General features: G+C 37.7%; 2 protein-coding genes across 4 annotated transcripts; one reads left to right on the top strand and one right to left on the bottom strand.

Moving 5' to 3' along the window:
• Positions 1-763: 763 nt before the first annotated feature.
• Positions 764-4,779, top strand: hapln2 (hyaluronan and proteoglycan link protein 2). 2 transcript variants are annotated; one of them, XM_032559051.1, is made up of 6 exons: positions 764-1,053; positions 1,210-1,334; positions 1,999-2,364; positions 2,564-2,680; positions 2,772-2,954; positions 3,478-4,779. In XM_032559051.1, the coding sequence occupies exons 2-6, from the start codon at positions 1,241-1,243 to the stop codon at positions 3,753-3,755; spliced, it is 1,038 nt and encodes a 345-aa protein (XP_032414942.1). In that variant the 5' UTR covers positions 764-1,053; positions 1,210-1,240; the 3' UTR covers positions 3,756-4,779. The 2 variants fall into 2 exon arrangements, with proteins under 2 accessions (XP_032414942.1, XP_032414941.1); XM_032559050.1 differs by having other exon boundaries at positions 765-1,053; positions 1,229-1,334.
• Positions 4,780-4,794: 15 nt separating this feature from the next.
• Positions 4,795-24,067, bottom strand: bcan (brevican). Of its 2 annotated transcripts, none has more exons than XM_032559048.1 (15): positions 23,871-24,067; positions 17,848-17,930; positions 16,593-16,985; positions 15,504-15,678; positions 14,970-15,097; positions 14,439-14,732; positions 13,502-14,350; positions 12,316-12,999; positions 11,548-11,784; positions 10,287-10,391; positions 10,025-10,183; positions 8,288-8,370; positions 7,969-8,113; positions 7,707-7,889; positions 4,795-7,309 (listed from the first exon to the last, which is right to left on the bottom strand). In XM_032559048.1, exons 1-15 carry the CDS (start codon positions 23,873-23,875, stop codon positions 7,194-7,196), a joined length of 3,639 nt encoding a protein of 1,212 aa, XP_032414939.1. In that variant the 5' UTR covers positions 23,876-24,067; the 3' UTR covers positions 4,795-7,193. The 2 variants fall into 2 exon arrangements, with proteins under 2 accessions (XP_032414939.1, XP_032414940.1); XM_032559049.1 differs by having other exon boundaries at positions 11,548-11,781.
• Positions 24,068-24,684: the final 617 nt, after the last annotated feature.

Raw genomic sequence — 24,684 nt, 5'->3', positions numbered from 1 at the left:
GCAGAGGAAACCAGATCCGACACAGCATCTTCTCCAGCTATGCCTCAGACTAATGAGGACAAAAATAAACATGGCTAAATGCACATTGCAGTAGTGTTTTCCTTGGTAATTTATCCTTCACTTTCTGCCTAGTTTCTTCTCTACTGCTAAAGAATTAACTATTGCACATATGAATGTTATAGTGTTACAGCACTGTGGATGTAAAATGTTCTTCTGTGTGATTTTAGTCATTGGGATCTGTGTTCCAACACACATCTGTATGAATCTGTCATAAAAGATGTCAGATGGAGTGAGGAGTTAACACACCACCAATGATTTCATGTCTGACAAGTATTGAAAACGGGACTTATAGAGCATTTCTGGTCAAATTATCTAACTCACTGAAAAGAAAGGCAGTGCTTTGCCTTTTACAATGTTTTGCTATTCTATCAAACTGGCTACTCTCAGAACATCAACATTGATTTGCTTTTATGCATTTGAATACTAAAATACTTATTTCTCAAAAAGCTGGTTATGTGTAGCATATTCGCTGTTTCAAAAGAATAAAAAAATTGGCAGTTCAACCACTTTCCCCTCATGGATAAGTCAATTAAAAATTCTGTTTTAGCTTTAGTAGTTTTACTGAATCATTTCCTGCAATTTTCCCACAGATTGTCATAGATTTGGGGCCTGTTTTGTCTTCCATTAGTTAGCCTGTTTTCTCTTGTCTTTTTTGTAGACAACAAGACACAGAAAAAAGCTTGTGAATGTCAGACCTTCATTTGGTCATTAACATCTGGAGCAGAGAGGACAACAGTCCTGTTTACACATTGTTAATCACAGAGAGGAGCTTATGACCAGTGAAAGGAAAGAGGGGGACGGAAGTGAGAGTTAAAGACAGATGAACATTCATCATTTGAACTATGCAGAGAGCTGAAATAAGGAATGGACTGAATGGAATAGGTTAAGAATATTCCAAATTTTTTTTTGAACTGGACACGTTGCAGTCATCACTGTCATGTCGGACAGCACCGGGGGCTGACTGGGCAATTGGACACCAAATCAAGAATACAGGTTTGTATCATTTTCTTTATAACTTAAAGAAAATTAGTTCATAGAATTATTAAGTGTTAAAAATTAGAAATGTCTAAATTTAATCAGTCTCGATTGAATGGTTTTTCAACCACTTAATAGAAATGATGTGTAATTAAATTTCAATCTATTTAACAGGCTTTCTTGTGCACTGCAGGAGCTGAGTGAAATGACACCCATAAAAGGGAATTTTGCTGGGATTCTTGTAATAACATTAAGCTTTTTTATCCAGTCTTCATCTTCATATAACCCCCACAGAGCAGGTACAGATGTTCATTTATTTCATCAACACTCTTACTTCAGATTGTGTCCAATTATGCCAGATTCAATGCTGTGATGTAACAGAACGTGATGCATTATCAGTGATTATACTAATAGTAGATGTCTGAGTTTAACTGAGCTTTGATATATTATCAAATGTCTTCTCTTGTGCAGTATGATGGCTTTTTTCATTTGAAATGTGAATTGAACCTGCAAGACATTTATATCAACCGTTACTTTGGGTAAATTAGACGACAAACACTTTAACAAGTATAACTGAGGGAAACAAAATTTTAAGAAGACTTAAAGTCAGAGTTTAATTCATTTAGTGATTGGTTTCTTAAAATTTTTGTCACAAAATTGCACAGTAGACAAAAATTAATTTTGCCTTACCTTATAACATGGAGTGCATAGAAAAAAATAAGAATTGTGTGAAGTTACAATAAAAGTTGTACAAAACTGAGTTAACAGTTAAATGATAAAAGGAATAACGGAATAACATCTGAAGACAAGTTGCATCTTTGGCTATACAGCTAACAAAATTTGGTGTCTACCAATGATCATAGATCATGTCCTAAATGTTTTTCATTGGCTAAATACACAAAATAAATAGTTTTTGAACCTAATTAATTGCCTATATTTAGGACTGTGTTATTTTCTCCACAGAACCATCATCATCAAAGAAGCTTCAGTATCTCCTCCAGCCTCCTGTGCAGGTAGAGGTGGCTGGCCGAAGGGGAGATAACGTTACGCTGCCATGCATCCTCCGAATCAAACCAAAACATTACAAGATAAAATGGACAAAGCTGGACCCTGAGCATTTAGGGCAACAGAATATAATAATGATATCAAATGCAAATGCTTTTAAGCCATATGGGCCTGTTGGACGGAGGGCTTCTCTGCTGAGGGCTCACACCATGGACGCCTCCCTGCTGCTCAGCCATCTTGAGCTGGGAGATGATGGCAGGTATCAGTGTGAGCTGATAAATGGCATTGAGGATGAGAACATTGTGGTCACTTTGAGGATTGAAGGTAATTAAACACTACTACCAGTATTTGTTGATAATGTTAGTTTTTCTTTCAGGCGTATGACGATACAATTTTACCTTTGGTGCAATGTGATTCGAATTTCCTAACTTGAAATGCACTTTCTACCTGGATTGCACTAAAACCTGCATGGAGGGAGTGTTTTTATCAGGGCTCAGGAAATATACAGGGGTTTTGTTTCTAGGTGTGGTTTTCCCATATCAAAGTAAGCGTGGGCGCTACAAATTCAACTTCCATGAAGCCAAGCTGGCTTGTGCTGAGCAAGATGGCACGCTAGCATCCTACAACCAGCTTTACAGAGGTATTACCATTATCCCAAAACATTTCTTACCCTCATGTAAGAGGTATTTGTGCTGTTTGGTTTTGTCATAATAACCCACTTCTTCTGGCAGCTTGGACGGAGGGGTTGGACTGGTGCAATGCAGGTTGGATTCATGATGGAACAGTTCATTATCCAATCGTTCATCCTCGACCCGTCTGTGGAGGAAACTTGCCAGCAGGCATTCGCAGTTATGGGCCAAAAAATAAGAACCATGATGGGTTTGATGCTTTCTGCTTCACATCCCAGATACCTGGTGAGCAAACTTTTGCCCTGACCACCCTAATATCTTCAAGGGGAGATAATCTAGCAGTTGATCTAATAATAATTGTGAGATAAAACAAATTCAGTGTTAATGTCCAAATTAACATTTGAACAATTACCAACATAACCTATTCTTCCTTACAGATGTGACAAACATGGTGGGTTTTGAAAGATTTGTTGTTACTTCAAATCTGAGCTCAAAAATAAAAAGTCAAATTCTGCAAGCTATTGCAAACCAATTAAATGATGGCTTGTCTTGTGTTGTTGTCAGTCACAATAAGTTTATTTTTATAGTACCGTTGAGACCTTTAGATTATTTTTAACTGAAAAATGTATCCAATCCTATCTTTAGCTGAACGTTTAACAAGCAGCAAATAAATGAGGGGAAATTTTCACTAACTGAAAACAATGAGCATGAAATAATGAAAGTCAAAATAAAAGTTTTAATATTCACTTTTTTTTAATTTTTGAGCAGAATTTAATCTGTGATTTTGTGTCTGTTTTTTTGCCGACAGGCTCTGTATTCTACATAACCGGATCTTTCTCCTATGATCAGGCAGTTTACGCCTGCAAACGTCAGGGATCAGAGTTGGCTTTGGTCGGCCAGCTTTATGCCGCCTGGCGTTTCCAGAAATATGACCAGTGCAATGGTGGCTGGCTGAAAGATGGCAGCGTACGCTTTCCCATCGTCAGCCCAAGGAAACGCTGTGGAGGCGTCCCAGAAGCAGGGGTCCGCACATTTGGATTCCCCAGCAAAACAAGTCACCTTTATGGAGCATATTGTTACAGATAACCCATGTTATTAAAGACAAAATCAGTGTAAGAAGAACTTGGCATCCAAGCTTGAAAATGGTGGCAACAATGAAGTTAACTTTAAAGGTGATAGTAGCTGTTGAGATCAGTGGTGTAATAAGAAAAGTAGGAAATGAAACATTTAACAGTACAGATGAACAATCAACTCAGCTTATAACAACTTCTTGTCTGATGGGGAAACCAGCTGGTGATTCCATGTAACGTTTCTGTCTTCCTTCCTGTGAGCTTATTAAAGGCTCGATAAACTTACAGCATACAACAACAACTGTTAATCAGTTAGCCTTAGAATTACTTCTAATTAAGGTCACAAGCTTTTTGGTGTTGGTCACAAAAAATATGTTTGAATTATTTCAATATTTAACAGGATTTTGTACAACTCTCTAAGTAAAAAAATTGGATTACATTCAGGATAACATTCAACATATTTATCTGACTTGGTGTGAACCCTTGCATTAGTTTTGGCAGGTTCATGCATTTGTGTATGATTTTTTCAAGTAATACGAAAAACGGTTTAACTTGATCAGGGTGTCATTTCGTGCACCAAAGTTCTCAGTCAAGACAAGATAAAGTTCACAGTATGTCACAAATGGCTGACTGGCATCATCTGGTGGTAACATTCTTCACTGTAATTGGATCAAACTATGTAACTGTCAAATTCACATTCATCCAGGTGCAAAGAGCAGGAACTAAACTCTGACTTGACTAACATGTCTTGGGAACTCTTCTAAATGCTGCAGATTAATTATGAACATTTATAGTAATTTGTTAAGCAGAAATTCACATTACTTTAGAGAGAGAAAAAAAGTTTCACTTGCAAAACCAGTTGGTTTCAAATGAGATTAAACACAGTTTCAATGTAATCCCTCTGTTGTTTCTGCATTCAAATGTGACAGTAATGTATGATTTGTGACATCTAAAGACTTCTTCATTAATCCATTCAAGAAAAACAATTTTATCTCATTCTATATTAATAGACAATAAAGTCTTTGTTGCTTGGTGATAAATGGGGACCACATGTTTATTTCTTCACAGCAATTTTAATCATTTTCATTTTCATAGAGTTAAAATCAATCGACAACGATTAACAGTATAAATTCCAGTTATGTTGCAAAATTATTGCCTTTTCATTGCTTTTAGGTAGACTTCATTGTCCCTTCATTAATTAAACAAACATTCAACATGATCTTTATTATTGTTGTATTACAGCATTTCTCTAATATTAAGAAAATAATTATGTGAGCAATACTTGCATCTGATACAGAATATGTGCTTTTTCGAAATGAGGAAAAGTTGTCCCATTATAGTCAGAACCTCAACCCTAAAGAAACTTAACAGGTATTACATCACTGCAAGTGAATAAAGAACACAAAGGCTGATGGCTAAAAAAAATCCTCCATATTAGTGAGATAAAAGGTTTAAAGTAGACACTATAAAGTCTGAAGGAAAACAGAATTTAAAAAAGCACCAAAAGACAAGAAGAGTCAAAGTTCGCAAGAACAATCACATGGTTCACTACTGTCTGCTCTGTGTACTGTTGGTACTTTTATCTAAACAAAGTTTGAATTGCATTTTAAAAATCAATGATTTATTGAATCATCTAGCTTTGTCATTATGCCCATTATTCCCTGCAGCAGAAGAAAAGTTGTGCTGCCAGATCTGGAGTTTATTCTAGCAGCCATAGTTTCCTTCAGGTGTGATAACCAGCATGAGTTTGACATTGTGAATTTAATCTGGTACTGGCGGACCAGATTTCTGGATCAGGTAACCATGTTAGCAAGTTCAAACACAAAGCAAACATTAGTCAGAATACAGTCTGTTATCCAGACAAAGAGATAACTCCTACTGGCCTGATATGCATCAGTTCTTCAGAACTCCAGCGTGAAAATAAACACATGTGTTTCATTCCTACGAGAAAAAAAACATAAGCATAAACATCTAAACATAAACATCTAAGAATGCTAGAAGAGATGTGAGTCATTTAGCATTTGGCCTGCTAAGAAACTCCATGCATTACACAAATTCTGGTAGTTCAGACTGTTAGGTTACACAGAACAAGTGACATTTCTGTAATATTGTACTGCTAAACTGAGTTTTGACCACATTCAACTGTTTTCAAAGGTCCTGTTCTACCAAAGTACACTGATTTACTCAGCTTTAACTTGAAACACAATGCTTCAACAAAAACATGTAGCAGATAATAAATGAGTTAACCATAAATTAGATTTTAAAATAACCTTACTAACATGAAAGTCAAAGTTATTACAATAAATGGTAACATTTGCATCAGGCAGCAAATCAACATGAAGTACAGTATTTCATTGGGATTCTTAGAACAACATAAAGAAATGCTTAAATGTGTAGCTGAAGAAAAACAGCTGGTTTTAAATTAATTTTCACAAATTAAAAATGTGAAAAGTGTGGTGTGCATTAGTTTTCAGCCTTGAATAATTTGATACCTCTCAATGCAATTGAGGGCAACTAGGTGCCTGCAGAAGTCACTTAAGAAGGAAAGAGAGTTCACTTGTTTGCTGTTTTGCAGAGATTTGCTGGATGCATTTATTGAACAAAAAGTTTCAAACTCCAAAGAACAAACCAAACAACTCCATTTTTTAATGGATGTCAGAGTTGTTGATTCTGGGAGTAAGTTCACAATGTGCAAAATAAAAAACACGACAGCAAACAAATCCAAATTTGAGAAAATATGTTTTTCTAAGAAATGCATAAAAATGAAGTGCACATGATCATGATGGCAAATGAGTAAATTAAATCTTTTAGTCTTAATTTAGCATTTCCAGATTTATCCAAAACACAACATTCAGCAACAGTATTCCTGATGATGTAAACCAATAATATTGATCATTAAATTTCTATTGGAATGAAAAGATTAACTTATTTTTTGTTATTTGTAAATTCCAAATACATTTGTTGTGTTTGAGTCACAATGGTTTACACAACAGACTCAATTTTATTTACTGCATTTCTGATTATTAATCATTTAATATTGGATTTTTTTCCCCTATGGATATATGGGGGGGAAAAAAGAAGAATTTCTACATGAAAAATAAACATTCTGCTGTAATTCTAATTGGATCCATTATTATGTATTATTATTACATTTATAATTTTCTCATGGTTTGCAATGTCCATCAATTTTCTTCATTTCTAATTCTTTGACAAAAAATTTACTGTAGCTGTCTAGTTTATTAGCATATGTAGGTCATTTTGCACTAACTTTTTTTTTTTAAAACAAACTTCATTCTTTGCAGCACAGTAAGACAAATATTTGGATCAAAATACTTTCAGCTGGGTTGTTTTCTTTTACACAGACGACCATAATGTGGCAATTCAGTAGGAGAGTCTTTAAGACATAGATCAGGGGAAATCTGTGTTTTTAATTTCTTTATAGGACAAAATGGCATTAAGAATTCCACTTTATATCCCAGTAAAGTGGTGCTGCTTTCTCTGCAGCTGCAACCATGACGTCCTCATGCTGGTCAGGCTGGGAAGGTGAGGAATCCCCCTCCACTGTACGAGCTAAAGATGGAAAAACAGAAGCATTTTTTCAGTTACTGTTAAAATTTATGAAACTTTAGTACTTCAAAATCTAAATGTGGTGAAATTGAAAGGCTGAAATTTAAAATGAGCAAAAAGAGCATAAACTCAAATCAAATCAATCAAATCAAAAACGAGATGACTGTGTGTTCTACAAATAAATATATTTTTCTAAGCGATGCTGTTATTTGGTCAAAGCTCAAATATTCATGGACGAGTTTAATGTTCAATATTTCACACAATAATTTTCTACATTGATATGCGGAAAAGAGGTTTGGTAAAGATAATATAATGTATGGTAGAAACATATGACGCAAAATAGGCTTGTGATTTATTGGTAGTTATAGCTAATAAAAGGCAGGACATTTACTGAACTCACTTGGCACGCAGGTAATCTGAGGCGCTTCCCAGTGGCCTCCAGGCAGACATCTAATAACAGGGTTGAGCTTCTGTATAAAACCCTCTTCACAGTAGTACCGAATCCTGCTGTTGGTCTCATAACGCGACCGCTTTTTCCCAAACACCAGAGCATGGTGGACCCGAGGGGGCTCTCCACAGGACGCTGTTGGAACCAGCTTTAGTTAGAATCTTAGAACGGGAATCCAAAAAGGAAAGGTCTTTCTTAAACATAGAAAACTCACAGACACCCTTCTTGCAGGTGTAGGACAGGTGGTAGTTACATGGCACATCGCTCCAGTGACCGCCATCGTGCCAAGCCATCACCGCGCAGTCCTCTCCAGACAGGAAGTAGCTGTCTGGCTGGTTTTTGTACCAGTTCTCATAGAGCTGAAAGCAGGAAGATGCTAAATCAAATCAAAGCTTTTTGATGTTTTTCAGCATAATTCAGCAGAAAAGATGGTGGAAACTAAAACTAAATTGACATGAACAAATGAAAAAAGTGTAAAAAGTCAAAATTCTGGTAAAAGATAAAACAGTTTGAGAAGTCCTGGAAAAACTCACCAGAGGGTTTCCATCAGACCAGCGGAAGTCTCCCTCAATGGTTCTGTCATTTAGTCCAATCCACTGATATTCTCTGTATTTATCTAAATAAAAAAATATCATTTATCTTGTCAAGATATGTAAGTATTATATAGAAAGAATTAACTGTTCATTTATATTTCACCTACTCAAACCTGTAACCTAAAATTGAAAATCCTTTCTGTTGTCAGGTTTAGAGACATAAAACTGAACTGTGAATCTGGATCCTCTTTGACTATTTGAAGGAAAGTTTGATTTATTCTCAGGACAACATTTCATAAAATATGCAGCAAAACATCATAGAACGTAAAGAGTATAAATCTGTTTTTGAATTTCTTACACATTTTATGATATAATGTTGACTTTTGTTAAACTGACTCCTTTAGAGATGTACAGGTAAAATGAGCCGTGGATGAAAGAGGAGCCAGTGGAATGTCAGATAACTATCTCATCGCCCCCCACCAGACAAAATATCGACACGAACTTTACAACCGGGAAGCATTCTGAGAAAAACGCAGATTCCATAAGTTGAAAGACATGAAACCCCTTTTCTGTCATGTCAGGACACATTTTTAGCACTTGAGATCTTTCAAGTGTCTGAAAATGAGGAATGTTGGGGAGGAAGATCCCTGGGCTGATATCTGTTTCAGGTGGTTAATGGAGTGGTGCTCCGAAGTGTTTTTCAGTTGAAGTAAAAAAACTATTTTACCATGTCGTCCTCAACAACTGCACTTCTTACACATATGGTGAATTGCTCTCTGGCCCTTCCACACTGACTCTTAATAACTTTGGCAAAACTACTACTGAACCAACTATTACTTATATAATAACAAATGCAGGTTTGAGGATTTTCTCAGATTTTTGATGGAACAATTGCAATAAAATCAAACAAAAAAATGACTCTAAAATAATCAGTAATTTTTTGGGGGATATTTTTTAATCATTAGGTTGGAAGCTGTGTGCTTTTTCAGAATCAGTTATATATAGGATAAAATTGTGTTGCCAAACAAAAACATTGACTCCTAGCATACAGACACTAAGTATATAAAATAAACTATTAAGGAAATAAGTAATTTTTACAGCATTTTCTATGAATATCAGCATCCTAGAAGAAAATTTATTCATCCACTTTATTACAAATATGTTGTCTTTCTTTATTTTAAAATCTAAAAACCTAAATAAAATGGTGATTTTTAAAACACCATTTTCAAAATTCACACTTTTTAGCTAGACTGGGGCCAAACTGATTATTTTGATTATAAAAGGGGCAGAATCCACGCTGGATCTCATGGGTAAGTGGGTGACTTTCTACAGTGGCCAATGGCCAAAAGGTGGGAAACACCAAGAAACATCTATCACAAGGCAACAACCATGAACAAACCCACCCACTATTAAGGGCAATTTAGAGTCTGCCATGTTTTTGGACTGCTGACGGCTATCGGACAAACTCCACGTAGAAAAACTCTTGACCAGCAGTAGAGTTACTAACTGTGCAACCCTAATTTACAACTAAGTGTATTTTAAAGGAAGGAATTAAACATTTTAAGTTCAACACTTGATTTTTAATCACTGAAACTGAAACACTTAACAGATTTACTCACTTTTTCAAACATTTGCTCAGACTGAGAGTAGAAACATCTTTGCTATTTACAGCTGACTACTTTGCAGATATTACCAAATGCTTTGCTAAGTCCCTGCATCTCTTCGGCGAGGTTTTACCGTTGATGTGATGTTGCTCCTCAGGAGTCATGACAGAAAGCAGATGTCCACCACACAACCGACAGTGCTGCTCTGCTGCTTCCCAGCTTTGCCGTTTGCTGAAGTGACGATAACAAAAGCCCTGAAACTTCTCCCAACCTGGCTCACACTCCTCCACATCTGAGTCCGGATAAACAGCAAAACACATTAGTGGGAAGATTCTGCAGACTATTTCTTGCATTACAGGAAATGTGTTTTTTTTTTGTTGTTGTTGTTACTACACCTCTTTGACACAAGGCTCCTCCATAACCAGGCAAGCAAATGCACCTTAGTGGATCACCATCAACACAAGTTCCCCCATTCAGACAAGGATTCTCCAGGCAGGAGTCTGCAACCACAGTAAAGAAAAAGATGATATTAAAAAATTGTGCATTCATTGATCTCTTCCTTACAACATTAGTGCTGCAGATAGTCAGCATTTAATTCACTTAGGAGTTGTTATATTTACAACTTGGTTTCCCAGCTGGTCCCGCAGTCGGCATGAAGAGTTGTATGATACATGTCATTTGGCCTCATTGGATGTTAAAGCTAGCCTTTTGGATGTCAGAAGATTTTTATCCGCTATCTGTAGTGTTGCATTTTGAGTGGAAAACACAAACTGAGAGGGAATATATTCAAATTAAGACAAAAGGTCCTGCAGATAATTATCATATCCTTCCAATACACAGTTTTAGGAGACAGATAGTGAGAATCAAAGATATAAGATAGCTTTGGTGTCTGTACTGAGGCAAGAAGTAAAAGCAAAACCATGCAGTAACTATAACCTGTTCATAATGCTATAGCAGTTGTTGCCTGACTGTAAAATTCTGTTTATTCATACTTTTTAACTCTAAGGTTTGTTTTTTGTCTTTTGGGTTCATAGAAGAACGAATGTCTGTAACACTATTTTGAAATCCCATTTTTTTTATAATCTGAAAAAAGTAGATATCATGTTCTTTTGAAGTCTGAGGAGCAACCACCAGGTGGCGCTGTTAGATCAAGTTTAGTCCCTGCAAGCTGGCCACAGTACTGGAAATTTCAAATTTATGTTGAAAGTCTTGAAAAACTTTCTACATCCTGTTTCTAAGATTAATGTACCTCAAGGTTTTTTACTGGTGCATTTCCAGTAATAAACAAAAGATTGATTTTGATCTTGAAAATTGTTTAATTAAAATGCTTTTAAACAAATTAGAAAACTTAATTTTAGTTTTGTATATTTATTTGGCATTCTCAGTTAGAGATGTCACTGATAACAATATTTATCCTATCCATTTCTTTTTTTACATCGTTTCATGATGCAGGCAGCTAGTTTGTCAGTTCTTTCAGCACATGGTGACACAACCCTGTTCATGTTTTGGGTAAGTCATGCAATAAATTATTACAATATGAACGCTAATCAATCTGTTCTTTAAAGGCAGAAGATGCAAAAATGGTAGTAAATATCTTACAGACGCAACATTTTTTTTCTTTTTAATGTATCCAGGAAACACAAAAGTATGACAAACCTCCTTGTGTTGCAGCAGGAACTTTGGCTGCAGGAAGAGCAGCCCCCAAGGCTGTGCGCTCCCTTTCATTGACTTTAAAAACTTCTCGATCTGAATGGGGAGCAGAAATAGTCACATCCACATCAGCAGTGGGCACCGCAGGGGAACTGTCCTCTTCTTCAGGATGCCATGTGCAGATGTGGACTGGGGGCTCATCTGTGGTGGGCTCTCCTGCACTTCCCTCTGATCCTTGCACTGCTAACCAAAATTCATCAGTGTGAATTTTTGCAGTATATATAGAAACACATATAAATACATTTGAAATGGACATGTGCACTCCATTAATCTGGTGTAATGGAAAAAAGGCAAGAGGAAAGTAGTTGTTCAAAGAAGGCCGTAAAAAGTCAGTTACAGTAAGGGTTTGCCAAAAAGAGGGCAGGGCAGATGTGGAAAATGTGCTCTGGTCATGTGATGCCAAAAATAAACTTTTTGGCCTACATACAAAGCACAGAGTTGAACACATGGTGGAGGAAGTATTGTTCTGTGGGGATGCTTCACATCAGAAGCTGAACGAAAGCTGTTCAGACTTGGTGGGAAGATGGATTGAACTAATTACAGAGTGAAATGGGGTAAAGGGGCTCTTTGAATTACATACCCAATTTATTACTAGTCCATGCATCTGCCAGAAAAGAACTACAACTATTATAAAATCAACTATTATAAAATCAGATTTTATACCACTATTATAAAATCAAATTAGCAAAATCCAGAGATAACATTATTATTTACCATGAGTTCTGCTCCGTGTTCTAGGAAATTCTTGCTCTTTAGAGATCTCATTAGATTTGTCATTGACAGGAGGCTCTGCACTGTATTCCCGATCAGAGCGAGACTCCTGTGCTGTTGGGGTTGAAGGCACCGGCTCCCACCTGGGTGTGAGGCTCAGATCAGGAATCCGTGTAATTTTTATCTCGGTCAGAGGAGGAGCATCACTGCCATCAATGGTGTGGTCAGCTGAGAGAGTCGGATTTGTCGCATTGAGTTCAGGATTAATCTGTGAATTTTCTCCTGAGGATTCATCCCACGCCTCATTTAAATCATCCTCTGTGGGATTTGGGACAGTGTTGAGGAAGACCTCTTGGTTTTCTTCTAACGGGTCTTGATTCTCCTCCAACGGTTCAACCTCAGAAGGAGAGGGACTTTCTGGATAGAATGTTCTATCATCGGATCTGACTTCCACTTTTACAGAAAGAGGAACTTGTGTTACAGAGTCCGTAGATACAAGGAATGTCTCATCTGTGACTAGGGGAACTTCTACGTTTGGTAACTCTGCTGGATGGATGTGTCCACTCTGCTCTGTTAAATCATCAGCTTCTGTAGTGTTTGAAGAGCTGTTTATATCCTCATCATGAATGTTCAATTGGAGAGCTGATTCTGTTGGTACATCAGAGTGCTCCGGTGTGAGGGTATAACCTGTCAAAAGCACAAAGTCAGAAGGATTTATTCTTCAGACTCCACAACTACTAGTTGCTTTTTTTGAGAGACTATCCCTCCTGAGAAGTAGAAGATAACCATATTTTGGTAGGTTAATTTTTTCCATTTACAGATAATGGATTTATCTCCATGAGATGTTCAAACCTAGTGATATTGTTTTGTACACACAGCTGGACTCTTGTCTGTAATAAGGTGGCTTCTGAAGACTTTTGTTTCCACTGAATTTTATTAAAGAGTATCAGAGCAAGATAGCTGAAAACAAAGATATTTCATAATTTTTAAATATTTATTTGAAATATATTTTTTTAGTCCAAATGATGGGAGAATGGTGTGTCATTTTCCCTCGACTTTACAATTGTGCACTTTATTGGCATGGTGAAGTTTGAAGGTTTGAAGTTTGTGATTTTAACATTCACAAAATATTGTAAATGGTACAAAACGTTCTTTTTCAGTGAAATCACAAATTTTAGAGCTTACATACCTGAGTCAGAAGTGGGGACCATGACAGAAGTGGACAAAATGTCAATTCCCATAAAATTAGGAGTCACAGAGTCCTTTGTTTCCTCTTCCTGAGCTAAACTAGTCCCCTCTCCGGAAATTTCTTCTGTCAAACTCTCAGCAAGAGCTGGGAACATGGAGGTGGAAGGAACATCAATGTCTTCATTTTGGGGTGAAGTTGTTTCAGCTGAAATTTGTACAACAGTATGAGTGGCGTTTTCCTCTGGTGCTACTGAAACAGCAGATTCAGTTACAGAGAAAGGTTCAGAAGAGACATCTGTTGTGTAGTCCTCTTGTGAAACTGGAAGGTCGTTCTCCTCATGATGAATTTCCTCCACATCACCTTCAGACGTGACATTAACAGACAACCAATCCAAGCTCACAGTCTCTGGGGTGTGACCCTCTGTGGGCATCACAGTTTCTGATGCTGTGATATAAGTTACAGGTGTAGTGTTCTCATTGGTTCCGGCATCAAAGTTTGGAGAAGATGTCAGAAATACAAGAGACTCTTGGTGATCTTTGTTTGGGGTTTCTTTAGGTGCTGGCTGATAAGAATCAGGGTAACTTTCCTTCTTTATCAGCTCCCAGTTCTCACTAGTGGAGAATGTCTCTTCATGATCAGACAGGGGAGTTGAAGTCTGTGAAGGAATTTCAGGGTGCTGGTTTACTGGATTTGCCGTTTGGGGATGTTGCATCTCCTCCCTCCCTTCTGGAGCAACTTCACTCAGGCTGGCATCGTCCTGAGTGGCCTGGAAAGCAATGTCTTGGCCAATGTCCTCTGGCTCAGTGGCAAGAGCATCTTGAGGGGATTCAGTATAAGGGCCATTATCACCTGGATGGATAAACACAACAATAAAAAAGCAAAACAAACTAAATTTGGGGTGGCTCCACTCCACAAGAACAAAATAGATCGCTCTTACTTTTAAAACAATAGACATCGTGCTGAGAGAGAATATCAGGGAAGCCTGTTTGATTGCTGTATTGATAGATGGTTTTCACTCCAGGTTCCCCTCCTCCACAGCGCTCTCTAGGGGTGACAATGGGGTACCGCACGCTCCCATCCGCCAGCCATCCAGGGCTGCAGTGGTTCAGTCCATCGTTCCAGGCTGCATAAAGCTGAGCCGTGGTGGCCAGCTCCGCACCGTGACTCACACAGTAGGCCTTAGCCTCCCAGAAGGTGAAGCGCTGGGGGGCGGAGCCATGGAACACCTCACCTTTGACACGGGGAACACATCATAACTTAACCTTTCTTCTTCAAAGACATTGGGCGTCACAAGCTGTAAGATCATTGGATAAAAGATGCATCCTGGAACTATTACTTGGTTGCTTTATCTCTTCATTGGCTTTGTATGGAAATGTTTTGATATTAAATAGTCTAAATCTACATCAGGTCAGGAAATTTAATTTGTTTCTGACATCATCTTGCCCGAACCCCATCTTAAATGTTTTACCTTGAATATTCTCCACATAGCAGTAGACGTCATAGAGCTCATCATGGTCCAACAGTCCATAGTTCCGTACTCCCGGCATGCCATCCATGTCTCCAAAGCATCCCTCTCTTGGCATCTGAATGGGATATCTGTTGGCAGAAAGTCACCCATCATTAAAGCCTCAGCTGCCTCTTCATCTGTAATGACAATGCTGGTTAGGGTGCTTGTCAACACAGTGAAGTGCCCAGAAGTGTTTGGTTAGAGATGTAACAAGAGCCTCTCAGCTCTGGGATGATCATTGTTTCCTGATGTGTCAATGCAGAGAGCACATCAAATGGAGGATGGGTAAGTGGAGAACTTTAACCCCCATCTACTAGATTCTGCTTGATGCATCCCATGCTGCTCTTATCGACATGTCAGATCAGGTTTGCTACTCATACAGTGCAGCAGGAAAGATTTGGAGGGTTTTCAAACTCATTAAAAAGCTGCAGGGCTTTATCACTCAAAACACAGAATTTGCAAGTCCAGAAGGACCACTTCATCTCAGACCCTGACCTGACAGACTGGTCTGACAGCCATCCTGCATCACACTGCTCGTATCCACTGTGATAGGCCGCGAGGAGCTGCTCTGGGGAGGCAATTTCAGCCCCAATCTCCTCACAGGCCACTGTGGCGCGCTCAAAGGTAAAGGCGTACCGACTGGATGCATCGCGATAATGAAACACCACACCTGTCAAACACAGAGGGAGAGGGTTTTTTTAGGTCAGACATCCTCGTTTGTTCTATTATGCTGCAAATCATGCAGACATGAGCAAAACCTTCTCTGATTGTGAACCTTTATGTTCACAATCATAAGGATTGTGAATCATAAGGATTGTGAACATAAACATTGTTTATTAGAAGAGAAACTATTAAAAACAATTAGTTTCTCAAATGGTCTGCTTTCAGGAAAATCACTAGAATTGCATTGATTTTTCTTTAAGTATTAACAAACTGCTAAACTGGGTAACACTTTATTTGACTGGTTGTGAATAAGACTGTCATAAACATGACATAACCTGTCATGAACATGAGTAAGTCTTCATGAATGATTCAGTAAATCATGACACTTTTAATACAAAGTTGACATTATTCAAAATGTCTTCGTTATGACAACTTAACATTAACCAAGAAATCATGTTGTCACATAAATTTGTTATAAAAGTATTACTGATTAAACTTTAGCTTTAATAACATAAAGCTACATAATTTTTAAAGTTTAATCAGTAACACTTTTATAACAAATTTATGTCAGATCATGACTTCTTGGTAAATATCAAGTTATCATAACAAAGACATTTTTGTCCAGGTTAATGTCAAGTTGTCATAACAAAGACATTTTGAATAATGTCACCTTATTATTAAAAGCGTCATGATTTACCAAATGACACTTTATGACAACAGTCATAAATATTCATGAAGACTTACTCATATTCATGATGGGTGTTATGTCATGTTTATGACGGTGTCATGACAGTCTTATTCACAACCCGTCAAATAAAGTGTTACCCTAAACTGTGATATTACTATTCATTTTTTCTCTAATCCATTTGTATCTCATCATTTGAAAACTAACAATGCATACTTATTCTTGATGCTTCTCACCCTTGACCTTGACCAGCACCACATCATCAGCGTCCTCCAGCCCCTGCTGCACCTCGCAGCGATAGAAGCCAGTGTCGTTCTGCCTCAGGCTCTCCAGCCGCAGGGTGAGGTCTGCGGGGGAGAAGGCGTAGTTCAGCAGCGAGGCTCTGTCCTTATAGACCTCGTTGACTCTCACCCTGTCGCCACGGGCCACCAAGATCTCCGTCTCTTGACCATGCCTAAGGACGCTCCATTTGACTCGGGGCACAGACAACACAGCGTGGCGCCCATTAGTGGGAGGGGACGGCGGTGGGTGGGTGAGCGACACCAGGCAGGGCAAAGTCAGTGAACCCCCCAGCATGGCAAGCACAGGCACAGTGGTAGGGATGGTTACCTGGAGAAGCTTGAAATCATCTGAGTGAAAAGGGATTAATTAAAGTCATTTTGAGTGATATTTTAAAATGTTTTCATTTTATGTTCTAACAAATGTATACAGTAGACCGCCACCTGTTTCAAGTTTAGTATTTGCTGATTTTTTTCTGTGAAATGTATCTCCAAATTATTTGCAGAAAATTTGCCTATTTGCAGATTTTTTCCTAGAACACATCTTGAATATTACAAAGAAAATGAAGCTAAAATGCCTGGGTGCAATGTTACTTGACATGCTATTGACATTACATTTGCAAAGCAGCCATTCCAGGAGCGAGATCTTTTTTGAAGCTGACTGGCTGTACTAAAAATAGCCAAAATAAGGAAGATCATGAATGTTTGCTTCTGTGGAAGTGCCAAGTTGGTTGCCACTGTGCATATTGATGCACATTGAGGTATATTTATTGTTTGGTTTGAACTATTAAAACAGCCAGTTGTGGTCTGAAGATCGTTGGTCCACTGTATATATAGGAAGCCGGATCAGTACATTGTTCACCAATGCTGTAGTGTATTTAGGGAAGAAACTGAGAAAGTATAAAAACTAATCCTAGATTTTACTAACCCAATCCACCACAGACTTGCTCATTAGAATAGATTTTACTTTATCGAAACAATCTCTGGTGCTACTTTTACTACAAAACTTTACAGCTACCAACAACTAGATCTTTATACATTGGGGCCTGTTAAAACTTATTTTTTCTATTCAGCAAACCTTAAAGACATCTTTCTCGGTACACATAGCCAAAAACACCCAGCCATTCCAAAAATGTTAAGCTTAGTAAAATCACAGATGTTGGTGGTAGATAGAAGAAGTTAAGCTGATACGGAGCAGTGAAGAAGTGGGTACCTGGTTCTTGGTGGGGAGTCGGGGACGACGGTAGAACAAGGAGGTAGAGGGTAAACAGCAGGAGGTGTGGAGACATGTCCAGTCTACAAAATAAAAGGAGAAATAGGAGGATTTTTAGAAGAAAATTGCACATAATTCTCAGCTTCACAGTCTGAACCAGACACCTAAAAATATATATATTTGAACAAGCAGTCTAATTTAAATTTCACTTATGAGGTTGAAAAGCAACTACTTTTACTGACAATATTCCCTTTGACTTTGTTGGTTCACTCCTGCCTACTGATGAGAGTTGCAAGTGCAACCTCTATACACCGGTAAATTGAGAGTTTAGCACTTGAACTACTACTCTTACTGCGGCCATGCATGTCGGTCTCCATTCTCCCATCATTTGAGAACAGGACACCAAAATGCTTGGACTCCTTTGCCTCAAACTGAAACTCACTGATGGGTGAAAAGGAGAGATCAACTTGAGTACCTTAACATCAGATCTTGTGAGAACATTCAGTCTTAAAAATAAATACTATGTTTAACTATAGACATACTTTTATAATAGTTTCTAGTTTTAGTAGCTGGAAAATGTGATCCCGAATGCTTGTACATAAATAAAGCTAACAGATCAAATCTGTCTTGCCTTTTTAAGATTTACTGCAGGTTTAAGAAAAAGTTAGTTTGGTTGTTCATTAGTTTAGGCCAGAGAAGTCATTGAGTTGGAATGGTTAGGTTTCTGGGGCGAGGGTATGCCTCATATCTAAAGTAGCCCCATGGGAAAACGTGTGCGTGTTTACTGAAACAGACCTTTGGACTGCGACAAGCCAAAGGACTGCCTGTGTGTCCCTGGAGCTTTCTAGCTGCTGTGAGTCAGATTTCAGGAGCTGCAGAGTGTGAGTTGAATTCTGATCTCCTAAAAACTTCCAGGAAGGTCAGATAGAAACTCAGCTGCCATTTGTACTTTGTTTATATCATTATCTCCCCACAAATAATGAAGAAAGTTTTCATTTTCATTTTTTTTCTTTTTATTTTTCTTGTTCTCCTATTAAGGCCTAGAAGAATCTTAGCTTTAGTGACAATCACAGTTATAAAAGTGATCATTTCAATTTCTTAAAAAACCTGTAAGAATACCTGCTACATGTATAATTAGATTTTCAAGTGCAAATCTTATTTCAGAGCACTATAAAAAAAAATCTCTTGATGTCCAAGCTAGAGATAAAAATAAAATAGAATCCTGTAGTATGAGGATAAATAAATATATGCCAGCAGTTAAAAGAACAAATTAGAAACAGAGAAGAAAGCCTATCAGTGAGCGTTTGGAGACCTCAGAGTCCTGCAGTGCAACATTTCCTTCAGGCTGAGAGGAGTATTAAACATGCAGTGATGAAGGGAATTAAAACTGTTTTGTGGGTTTCTTTGTAGGGCAGACACCTAATCAAAACAGGATTAATGCATAATCACTCAAAGTTTTTCTAATACCTAAACTTAACTTTGACATTGTAAGAAGAAAGCTTTGAAGACTGAGAGGCCACATGGGAGCTGAAAGCTGAAAATAAATTCCTGGAAAGAGCTTTTGATGGCTAAATATTCATATATAGAAGATATTAATAGGAAAAGAAACAGCATGTTTTTTCATATTTCACAAAATGTTAAAAAAATCCATCCATCCATCCACAGTGTGTGACCAATTTCAAGGTAAATGTGCTAAGGATGTGATTTTAATATGTCAGTGTAGCAGTTATCTGATGAAAACAGGAACCAGAGTTAAAAAGTTTAACAGGATTGCAAAGTGAAGGATGATATCATACTGCTGCTTGTAGATATTTGCTTTTCTGTACAAGCTACTGGATTGGCATAACAAAGATAAATACATTGAAAGACCACAAAAAAGTCAAAAGAATATCAGTATTTTTAAGCTTTGGGGTACAATGATCGTCACAGACTGATCCCACTTACCATCACTACATTTCCATAAAGCTTGGAGGCTATGTAGCCAGAGACAATGGGGAGAGAAAAACAAATAGAACTGGTTTTCCCCTGGCAAAGGATGAATCCCAGGCAACATCTCAAAGACAAAGCCAGGCATCACAAAGTGACTGAATAGTCAATGGCTTCACCTTGAGGTAAACGAGGTTAAGGCCAAGAGACAATGTTTGACTACTCAGTCTGTCAAACAAGGTCATTTCAGGCTGCAAAGAGGTGAAGGGAAAGGAAGGATGTGCTACATTTTAAAGGACTGCACCAGCTGTGTGAAAAGGTTTGCCAGTTTACCATTTTAACAAGTTAGATGATAAGGCTGGTGCTTTAGCAAATAGTTTTGTGCAAAGTTGACAATATTGTTACATCCAGCATATCGCCTGGTCTACGTGTTAAATATTTGAACCACCTGCCTCATCTCTGCATTTGCGTCCTTCACCCTTGACAACATCAGTCTTCACATTGACTAAAAGGTTGTAACATGAGTTTCTCACATCTATTTCTCTGACTGAATTTAACAAATACATATTGATACAACAAGCAATCAGTTTTCTAAAGTTATATTTAGTCTCTAGGGCTGGGCAATATTTATCCTAATATTTTGTTGAACTATTCTGATGATAAAGATTATGATAAAAAAATATTTATTATCTATTTTTTAGGTAATTTTATGGTTGTGACTGCGTGGCACACTGTTCTTGCATCACAAACAGAAATGTTGTTCTTGAACAATATTCCCAATTACAATAGGTTTCTTCTTACTTACAAAGTGTGATTTATAGCACTAAACCACACTGCATGCTGAATTTTCAAATCTTCAAATGATATTTATTGATGCGCTCATGGAACAGTAGAAAAAACAAAATAAAAACATTTTCGTTCATACTGTCTGTCCTGTTTTTTTATTTACCATCAACAACTGAAATGTGTCATAACAATGATAAATCAAAATTCTTGATACATTTTTTATGATAAATAATTAACAATGACCACCACTATTTTAATCAATTTAATAATCTTTTGTATTTAATAATCTTTCTGTGAATAAAAATAAGATTTATGGATAAATAAATATTCATATGAACCAGCTTTTTATTATCCTTTCCAGTTAGTTCCTCCAGCTGCTCCTACTATTGTGAACTTTGTTCCAAAAATAACTTGCCTTTGTCAAATGAATATGCAGATATGAAACTATTGGTTGGCCTTTTGTTCAAAATTGTCCTATTTTTGCAAAATAAGCAACAATAAAGTGTTTATAAATAGACACCCTTTATGACTTCTGAGTATTTACAGTAGTCCAGAACTCTAAATTGCTGAAAGCGAATGAACTCACTGACCCTGGATGTCTTTCAGACACACAACCAAAGCGACAAATGCTGCTTTCAACTTCACTGTCATTCAGATTGGAAAATGGGTGCAAAACCACTTGCTGTGGCCCTGTTGGTCCAACTTGACCTCCCCCTCACTCCTGCGCCTTCTCATGGCAAGGACCACCACCGTTTCACTGTTCTGCCCCTCTGCAGCTCCTCTCCACTCTGGCCCACCAGCCCGACATCACACCACCTCAAAGGAAGCCCATCTCCAGGGGCAACCTGAACACCCCCCTCTTCTGACGAGCACAATCTGACAGGAAGCAAGAAGCAGCCGGGGAGGGCTGGAAGCAAGGGAGATCTCAAAGTGAAAAGAGGTAGTGGCGAGAAAGAAAAGAGGCTTCGAACAGCATGACTGAGTGCTGAGAGAGATGTTAAGTTCACAGGAATGATTTGGAACAGCTCACCAGTCAGCCTCAAGCAGCAACCAGCTCTTATTAGATGGTAGCTGCTGACTCGCTGTGCAGCAAGACAAATACTTTAAAACTCTGACAAAAGCTCAATGAGGAAAGACTCATCTTGCTGGTTTGAGAATCATCCCAATTTGAGTGCAACAAGTCGACCAAGTTGTGACTTTTTGGAGGCTGATGACTCAAATACAGTGAGGAAAACAACAGCCATCGCAGAACTCATATTGTAAAAATTCTATTGCTCGAGCGTTATGGAAGTGACAGTGAAGATGTGGCACTTCCACGGGTTACACAACCATCCAGTAACCAGATACAGAACACAATTTTAATGGGATGACAGAAAAAAATGGTCAAAAGTTAAAGCATTTAACCTTAAATGCGTGAAAGTGTTGTGGGAAAAAATATTGTGGTTTTTCTAAGCCCAGAGTGAAGCAAACTGGATTTGGCAACCAGCTGCTGCTTTGAGGATGATTCATTCCTGCAAACGTTATTCCAGTGGATTGAAGATCAGCAGATTAGATGGAGTGGTAGAGAACATCTCTTTACCTAAAAGCAAAGACTTTGGCAAGACAGAAAACAGCTACAAACTAATGTTAAATGGAACTAGCTGCTAAAATAGCACTGAAATACAAAACAGCTACAGTAAAGAAATGTCCTGTGACTGTTATATTTTCAAATATTATTTGGTTTCATGAAAACAGATTACCTAATAATTTTGCTGCACAATGCCTGCGTAATGACAGTTATGATTACAATGATTTTTATCTTATGTTTACTAATTGTAAGAAAAAGACACTGGAACTTTCTAAAATTTAAATGTCACTACTGCACAGATTTATATTTTTAAAAAGAATAACTAAATCCACTAAACAATTTGTAGTCTGTAAATTTTTTTGCCAAATATGAACATTTCAGAGAATTCTGAATAATCAAAGTTCAGTTTTGGTGATTATTTCTTTGGACAAGTAAATATGTAGCTGCATCAACAGAAACTGTAATATAATCAAAAACTGTTTATTTCAGCAATTAAATTAAAAAAGACCTCATATTTATTCATATCTTTGAAATTTTTATTTTTAGATTAGGGGTTACAGCCATCAAAAATTCAATCCAATAAAACAATTATTTTTAACAGAAAGGTGGACCAATTGAAACGTATGTCCATGTACCATGCAGCATTTGTACTCAGTACTTGTTTGGGTCTCCCTTTGTATGGATTACTGCATAAATGCAGCATCGCATGGAGGCGATCAAGCTGCGGTACTGCTAGGAATTTCTGTGGCCTTTAGGTCAGGCTAGTTTGCTAGTCAACCCAGTACAGTGATACAACGATCATTAAAGCAAGTACTGGTTCTTTTGTCAATGTGACAAGTTGCCAAGTACAGCTGGAAATTGAAATTAGCATCTTCAAAAGCTTGTCAGCAGAAGGAAGAATGAAGAACTCTTATGGACAGCTGCACTGGACTTTGGACTTTGGACCCTCACTAACAGACTACATGGACCTCTAAATGGAAACTTCACCCTGGACTTCAAGCGGCTTGGATTCTGTGCCAGTCCACTCTTCATCTTGGGACATTGATTTCCAAGTGAAATGAAAAATTTACTTTCATCTGAATCTCCAAGAAGTAGTCCAGTATATCGGTCCCCTTAGCCCATGGTAAGACGTTTAAAATGTGGTCTCTGAGTCAGGAGTGGCCTAGCACAAGAAATGGGTCAGTTGCAGCCCAAGCCTTGGATATGTCTGCATGCACTGGCTCCTGAAAAACCGACTCCAGCTGCAATCAAGGTCTTGTTTTGACTTGCTTCACAATCCTGTCAAGGTCTTAGATGTTCCTGTGGCTTCTACAGCATTTAAATTTTCTGATGAACTAAATTTATGGTTTTAAAATATAGTTTTAAGCAAAAATCATCAAAAGTAACAGAAGAATATCTCTCAGTATATTTTAATAATTTACTTTCATTATTTGGATTGAAAGACCCAATTGAAAGAAAAAAAATCTTTCGACGATAAATTTGTGAAGATATACCTGACCTTCAGTCTGTTTCGCTTAAATATACACATGCAAACATACACCGGTGGGTCATATATATCAATACATCTTGCAATTCAAGTTAAATTATCTCCATAAATTATCTATTGCTCTCAGGACAATGCAAAGACAATTCAGCATTTGTTAAATTGAAGCTCATTATTTACAAAAAGAAACTAAACAAAGTGAAAAAAAAACCGACCAAGGATATTATTTATTCTTAAATGCATACAATTAAAATGACTTACTTCATCTTCTAGCGGCTAAACTTTGTTGTCCTTTAAGCGGCTGTGCAGTCCTCCGTCAGGAACCTCCAGGCAGGTGCAGCAGCCTTATTGTCTGCGTTAGGATCTCCAGCAGCGCTGAAGAAGCCGAGGCGGTCCTCCGCCAAGACGAGAAAAGAGAGGAGGGAAGAAATGTGGATGGGAACTGTTCAAAGATCCAGGACCCCCCTGCATGCACCCCTTCAACCCCCCTTTCTAAAACCTTAAAACATGACGGGAGGTGAACTTAAATAACGAACCGTATTTCTTACTTTTTAAGTTTTCTAAATAGTTCAAAGTAAAGCGGCTTCTTAAACGAAAAAACAGTTAGACTGAACTACCCAATTTTCTTCTGATATAATTAATTGTGGCCACTAGGGAGCAGTACAATCCAATTTCTTACTTTAATATAATAGATATATCTTTTAGTACCACTCAAAAAGACACCAGATTTTTCCCGAAGGCTTAGATACCTCTTGCAAGCAACTTCTATATTTCTCCTTCAGCTATCAGCCAGGTAGTTTTTCAGCAAATTACTTCATGTTATTGCATTTTCAAAAATGCCTTAGTCATCTTCAAACGAATCCTAACTACATGTGGAGTTCAATTAAAAATCTGCAAACCCAACAAATTCCTCATAGCTTGGCGGTGTGTTGAATTATGAGCATAGAGGCACCGCTGGGCCATGACTAATATGTGCATTGTATGAAAGGTGTATGGAAAGGTATACACAATTAAAAGGAAAGGGGTAACTATGGCAATATGACCCAGTGGGCAACAAATTCCTTAAAATCAATAA

Source organism: Xiphophorus hellerii, chromosome 3, assembly GCF_003331165.1.
Source record: "Xiphophorus hellerii strain 12219 chromosome 3, Xiphophorus_hellerii-4.1, whole genome shotgun sequence".
NCBI lineage: Eukaryota > Metazoa > Chordata > Actinopteri > Cyprinodontiformes > Poeciliidae > Xiphophorus > Xiphophorus hellerii.
The sequence above is the reverse complement of the archived record's forward strand: the minus strand, read 5'-3'. Positions and strand labels throughout refer to the sequence as shown.